Source organism: Dipodomys ordii, unplaced genomic scaffold (genome assembly GCF_000151885.1).
Source record: "Dipodomys ordii isolate 6190 unplaced genomic scaffold, Dord_2.0 Scaffold33, whole genome shotgun sequence".
Taxonomy (NCBI): domain Eukaryota; kingdom Metazoa; phylum Chordata; class Mammalia; order Rodentia; family Heteromyidae; genus Dipodomys; species Dipodomys ordii.
Window position 1 is genome coordinate 4,678,003 of NW_012267249.1, and position 6,798 is coordinate 4,684,800.

Sequence of the window (6,798 nt, forward strand, 5' to 3'; positions counted from 1 at the left end):
GAGAGGAGAATAACAAAATGCTGAAAGAAGGACAAAGGATGACGGATTGCAACAACGATACTCACAAGACACTATGTCAGAAATGAACTTTACAACTTGGCTTGGTGGGTGACGGCAGGGGAGAGGGGAGAGTGGGGGAGGAAAGGGATAATGGGAGAACCACAAAGGAGTGAGTAACATTTGACAAGGAATGTACTCATTATTACTCATATAACTATAACCCCTCTATACAGCATCTTTACAATAAAATAAAAAAAATCAGATCCACTCCTTCAAGGTGTGAGACTTCAGGTCTCAGTTAATAAAATGGTGTTGGTCCATCTAAAAAAAAAAAAGAATTGGCAAAGTCTACATGTCAGAGATTTTGTCCAGAATGATAGTTAAATATTTGCCAATATACCTTTAGGTGAGCACATGAGTGTTTTTAAAAGATTGGTAGATAGTTTGCTAATAACATTGGAAAGAAGGCCAGTTGGAGGTTATGAAAATAGTCGGATGAGGGATTATTAGGCTGAACCTTGCTCTAGTGGCTTCCATCCTACACCAAGCCTTATTCCACAGTGGTGGATCCACGGCCTTTATTCTCGAAACAAGTCATTCAAAGTAGTTATACAAAAGGGTTTGAATTCAACATATCAGTTTATGAGTGCAGTACATAGTGATCAAGACCATTCCCTCCCACCATTCTCCCCATCGCTCCCCTCCAATTCCCTCAATTCTCCTAGTTTAATTTTCACATACATACAGTGCCTATTATGACTGCATTCTCTGATCCTTCCTCCCTTCATTCACCAAGCCCCTCCTTTTGATCTCACCCTCTACCTTCAGTACCAGCTTCTTGATATTAGTTTTGTTAGACTATAAGTTAGTTGATCAAAGGAGTTATACCATTGGAAATCTCCCCTGCATTTCTCATACTTTAATAGTTTGTGTACATACACATCTGACCCTGTATATGTTTCCATATATGTTTATAAATTAGATCTAACTTCTACATGTGTTCTTTATCTCTCTGGGCTTGAATTAACTTTACTGACTGAACTTTTCCCAGGTCCAAATATCTGATTTTTGCAAATGACATTATATTTTTCATCTTGATGGATAAGTAAAACTGCATTGTATGTATATATGCCATATATTCTTGATTCATTTGCCCATTAAAGGGCATCTGGGCTGTTTCCATAATAATGTGGCTCTGGTGAACAATGCAGCAATGAACATGGTTTACTATCTGCCCAAGAGTGGTATCACTGGACTGACATAGTCTTGTCTCCCTGACACTGCTGCTTTTTACATTCCAGAGTCCAGGTAGCTGACTGAAGGAGTCAACCTTTGGAAAGTTTAATGAGAACATAATGAAGGCCCCCATCCCTATCTGTCAGGAGGTGTTTTCCAAGGACAGAAAGTTCTTTACTTAGTCCTGAAGGACAAGGATGAGGAGAGCAACACAGAACAGAACAGACCTTACTCCTCACATGTCTACAGTGAGGCCTCAGGCCCTGTGTGAGTTCTCAGAGCACCCTTTCCTGCTCTCACTTAAGTCCCCCACTTAAGTCCCCCATTATCTCTGTCACTGGTCCTGCAATTTGCTCTCAGTTACAGTTCCACTGAGAAACAAGTTGTGATTTGAGGCTCCTACAGGCTGGATCAGGTCAGGGAGGAAAGCAAGAGTTTGCAACATGGAAATTGTTAAAGGTATCTCTGGCACCTGAAGGACTGTCAATATAGAAGGAAGAGAAACACAGTAAAAAAGAACCAGGATCTGGCCATGGGAAGGAGTGTTGTAACTAGCCAGAGAGATGCCTCAGGCTGAATGTTGGTCTCATCATCCCGCAGTGTCTACATGCACCAGCAAGGGGAGGGGAACCCACAGTCCTGGAAATCCCCGTGGCACCAATGATGTGGTCTCTTCCATTCTGATGGGGGAGTGGCCAGATTGCAGTGGGGAGCAGAGAACAGGGAACTAGACAGAAGGGCTGGGAGGAGGAGTCAGGGCACAGATGGAGGAATAACAGGAAAGGGGACCAACATGACGTGGGAGCTTAGCAGAATGTCTGGAAGGAGCCTGGGAAGAGCTGGGCAGAGTGACCTTTAAGGTGGGGTAACGGGCAGAAGTAGTTAGAGGAGGAAATGAGGTATGGCAGAAGCCAGTTGGGCAGGCTGTACTGGAGTCTAGACTTCTGCCTGGAGGACTTGAGGAATAGGGGAGGAAGGTAGAGCAGATGACAGGAGGGGGAGAGGAGGAGGATGGAGTTGAGATGGGACAATCCCAGCACGCTTTTTGGCCATCTTTTCCTCTGAAAGAAGTCCTAACTTCTTGCTTCACCCAAATCAAGCTGAGGGAGCTTGAGGCAGGCCTGGCCCGGCACCCGTCTCACACATCACCCCATGCACCATCCATGAGTGCAGGCCCATCACGAGCATCTACCTCACCCTTCGGGTCCAGTGAGTGGGCCCACCCTCTAGTGTCCAGCCTTAGAGAGTCCATGGGAAGAGCTGGGAGAAGAGTGGGCAGTAAATGTTCGTTGTCCCCTTGGGGCAGCATGCAGTGTTGTCCCTCAGTAGACCAAGATTGGCTAGAGCTAAGGGCTTGGGACCTGGGAGAGATGCCCTGAGGCAGGAATTGGGAGAAAGGGGAAGAAGTCCATGCCCCAGTACATTTTCCTAAGGCCTCTCCCATCCTTTGGGACGGTACATGAAAAGAGGTAGGTGGAGATGTCCTTTGCATTTTTCCAAGGACAAGGACATTATGACCAGGGAGGGCTCATTCTTGGCAGGCAATGGGTGACAGAGCAGGTGGGACTAGAACTTGGGCTAAAGTAGAAAGACTGGAAGGAATCACAAGTAGCACAGTGGGCTGACAGACAGCTGGACATATCTGTGCTGGACAGGATCTAGAAAGGGTGCTTTGAATCAGAGCTTTGTCTCCTATAGCTTATGTCTTGGAATCTCGGGTCCCATGCTTTGTTGCCTAACTCTTGTTTTTTAAACTTTGTTTTTTGTTATTGTAGAGTTGATACACAGAGGGGTTACAATCCCATGTATCAGGTAATGAGCACAATTCTTTTTGAACCATGTCTCCCCTTCTGTCGCTCTCTCTGTCTTCCCCCCCATTCCTACTCACAAGATATCCAGTTCATTTTTGATAGTATCTAGTACCTATGCTCTTTGAAAAAAATAAGTTATTATTAATTTTAAAGAAGAGTGGACCCTATTATGATGTTTCATTATATGCTTTATATGATGTATTTCATTATATTTACCTCCCATCCTCCTGTCTTGTAGCCCCCCTTCCCCTCTTCCCTACCATTGTCCACCTTTCTGTTACCACTTGACAGGTCCTTGCCAGATGAATAATTCTGTGTAATGTCACTGATGTTTTCTTTGCTGTGCAGAAGATTTTTAATTCAATGAAATCCCATTTGTCCATTCTTGCTTTTATTTCTTGAGTTCCTGGAGTGAGTCCTATTTGGAAACTCATTACAGTCAGGAAACAGACTACAGGGAACACAGGAAAGGGCCAGGGCAAGATGTAGCTCCCAAGAATACACCCACAGTGACCTACTTCCATCAACGAGGCCCATCTCCTACTTTTCACCACTTCCCAATGATGCTACCATTTTATGATTCCTTCAAAGTATTAATCCATTGATTTGGTCAGAGCCCTCAGCATCCAATCACTTCCCAAATGCCCATCCGCTGGCAACCAAGTCCCAAATACATGAACATGTAGGGGATATTACATATTCACACCATAACAAAAGCAACAACAGAAGTCAAGTGTATGTGGAGCAAAGGGATGGGGTGACCTGAGGTGAGTCAGAGGAGCTGGGTTGCCATCAAGTTATCTTAAGCCCTCCCAAGTTTATGTCATCAGCATATCTGAAACTTATTCCTCCTTTTGTGCAAGGAACTCTCCAAGTCAGTGCCCCGTGCTTGTATCTAGCTTGCCTAATAATATGTTGTTTCCAGAGGGTAGAGAATCTTTCTCAAGATTCAGCCACAGGACATAAACCAAACTCCTTCAAGGTTCAAAACCCTAGGACAAAAGACAACAAAAGGACTGATGTGCCCAGAAGGTGTTTCTTCCTGTTCTGATCCTTCAACTCAATAATGGGTGATTCCCAAAAGACTTGTCTAGAAGGCTGGGCACCAGTGACTCATGCCTGTAATTCTAGCTACTCAGGAAGCTGAGATCTGAGGACTGCAGTTCAAAACCAGCCTGGGCAAGAAAGTCGGTGGACTCTTATCTCCGATTAACCACTAGAAAACCAGAAGTGGCACTGTGGCTCAAATGGTAGAGTGTTCACCTTCAACTGAAGAGCTGAGGGACAGCGCCCAGGCCCAGAGTTCAAGCCCCATGACCAACCAAAAACAAAAAAAGACGTGTTTAGAGTTGTGTTGAGGAACAGAAGGGGATTGTGCACTGCTGCTGCCGAGTCACATGATTGAGTGTTTAGGGCAATCTGTCATGAGTCTTGTTTCTCCGTCCTTTCAGGGCTTTATTCTGGAGCCCTTCCCAATCTTGTCACCTTGAGGAAAGCCCTCTTCACATCCTTGTTCCGGAGGCTGTAGATGATGGGGTTAAGGAAAGCAGAGATGACATTGTAGAGCAAAGCCAGCTTCTTGTCCTCTTCTGGGGAGGCCTTAGAACCTGGCTTCATGTACATGACCATGGCTGGCACACAGAACATAGTGACCACAGTCACGTGGGAGGCACAGGTGGAGAAGGCTTTCATTTGTCCCTGTGGTGAACGGATCTTCAAGATGGCCATGAAGATGTTGACATAAATGACAAGGATAAGGGACAGTGGGATTAGTATGACACTAAAACCAAGGATGAAGTCTACATGGTCATTGACTGAGGTGTCAGCACAAGCCAGCTTTAAGACAGCAGGGACTTCGCAGAAGAAGTGATTGATTTTGTTGGGGCCACAGTAGGGAAGACGCATGGCAAAGATGGTGTAGATAAGAGCGGAGGTGACACCCCAGAGTCCACAGAAAATTACCATTGCCCCACACAGGCATGGGCTCATGATGACCTTGTATCTGAGTGGGTGGCAGATGGCCACATACCTGTCTATTGACATAATGGCAAACAGCCAAGACTCTGTGACACCTAGCACCAAGAAAATGTACATTTGGGCCACACAGCTAGAAAAAGGGATGCTCTTCTTTTGGCTGGCCAGATGTGCCAACATCTGGGGTACAGTTGTGGTGGTGTAGCCCAGGTCTAATATGGAAAGGGTGCCAATAAAGAAGTACATGGGAGTGTGAAGACGTGAGTCCAGACAGATGAGGATGGTGATCAAGCCATTGCCCAGAAGAATCAGCAAGTAGAGCATCAGAAAGACCGAGAAGAGCAGAGGTGTGGTCGTGGGACTCAGAGAGAAGCCCAAAAGGATGAATTCTGTCACAAAAGTCTGGTTGGGCTCTTGCATTGTGTTCTACATCTCAATGAAAAAGAAAGGCGCTAATTCAGACCATGAACTACCTAAGTTAAGCTTTAGAGCTGAGGTTGCTATTAAGGTCAGGTGGTGGTCAGTGTCCACTTATGGTGAAACACTATGATAATTTCTCTCAATTAGACAGCTCATTTTTACCTGATCTTGGCATCTAGTACCACTATCAAGAAATTTATGATAAGGAGAACTTCACATCTAATATTGGCTCAGCCTCAAATCCAGCAGCAGTTCCTCATCTCCACCTCTTTTCCTCAACTATGAAATGAAAACACTGGGCAGACTGATTGCTAATTCCAATTAGTATCCTCTTCTTAGTAAACCACTTACATTTCTTTCATTCATCCAGGTATTTGGAGATAAATTTTGGTCTACAGACTCTACAAAAGTTGACAAATTTCAGATGCCTCAGACAGGGAAATAAGTTTACTTTTCACTTTAATTTTACCCTCAGTCTGTCCATAGTCCAAGATGGCTCTTTGACTACCCACTCACCCCATCTCAAGCCACAGAGTATTGGAAGAAACATTGATTTATCACCTTGGCTGTATAACTTATGGATCAAGCATTAAATTTCTCCCAAACCTTCAAGACTGTATCCACACATACTAAATGAGAATAAATGGTCCTGGTTACAGGTTTGCTGCAAGAAGTCAGTGATATTTTGGCATAAAGATCATTCCACGGAAGATCTAACATATGTAGATGTTTAATAACTATTAACTGCATGTTTGGTGATAGTACTGGGGCTTGAACCTGTGTTCAAGCCTTGCACTCTCGTCTGGCTTGTGCTCTACCACTTGAACCACACCTCCACTTCTGGCTTTTTTTCTGGTTAATTGGAGATAAGAGTCTCACAAACTTTTCTGCTCAGGCTGGCTTTGAAGTGAAATCCTGAGATCCTAGCTTTTCAAGTAGCTAGGATTACAGGTGTGAGCCACCGGCGCCCAGCTTAACTGCTGCATGCAAGTCCTAGGGCTGGAACTTAGGGTTTGGGCACTGTCCCTGAGCCCTTTTTTGATTTCAAGGCTAGCATTCCACCTCTTGAGCTACAGCTTCACTTCTGACCTTTTGATAGTTCATTGGAGAGATAAGTCTCATGGATTTTCCTGCCTACACTGTCTTCAAACTGCAATCGCAATCCTCAGATCTCAGCTTCCTGGGTAACTAGGATTACAGGCATGGCTCATACCCGGTTTGGCTGCATTTTTCATTCTCTTTCTGTACACAAGCCTGGGATTCAAGGTCAAGGTACACAGCAAACATCCTGACAAGTCACAAATCAAGGTGTGGTAGAGACAGCTGGTTAATCCTGGCTCTGACTTCACAGCTCTGT

At 44.8% G+C, this 6,798-nt stretch overlaps 1 protein-coding gene across 1 annotated transcript; it reads right to left on the minus strand.

The window, feature by feature from the left end:
- Positions 1-4,502: 4,502 nt before the first annotated feature.
- LOC105986103 (olfactory receptor 13-like) lies at positions 4,503-5,441 on the minus strand. The gene has a single exon (XM_013016861.1). The coding sequence runs from the start codon at positions 5,439-5,441 to the stop codon at positions 4,503-4,505; it is 939 nt and encodes a 312-aa protein (XP_012872315.1).
- Positions 5,442-6,798: the final 1,357 nt, after the last annotated feature.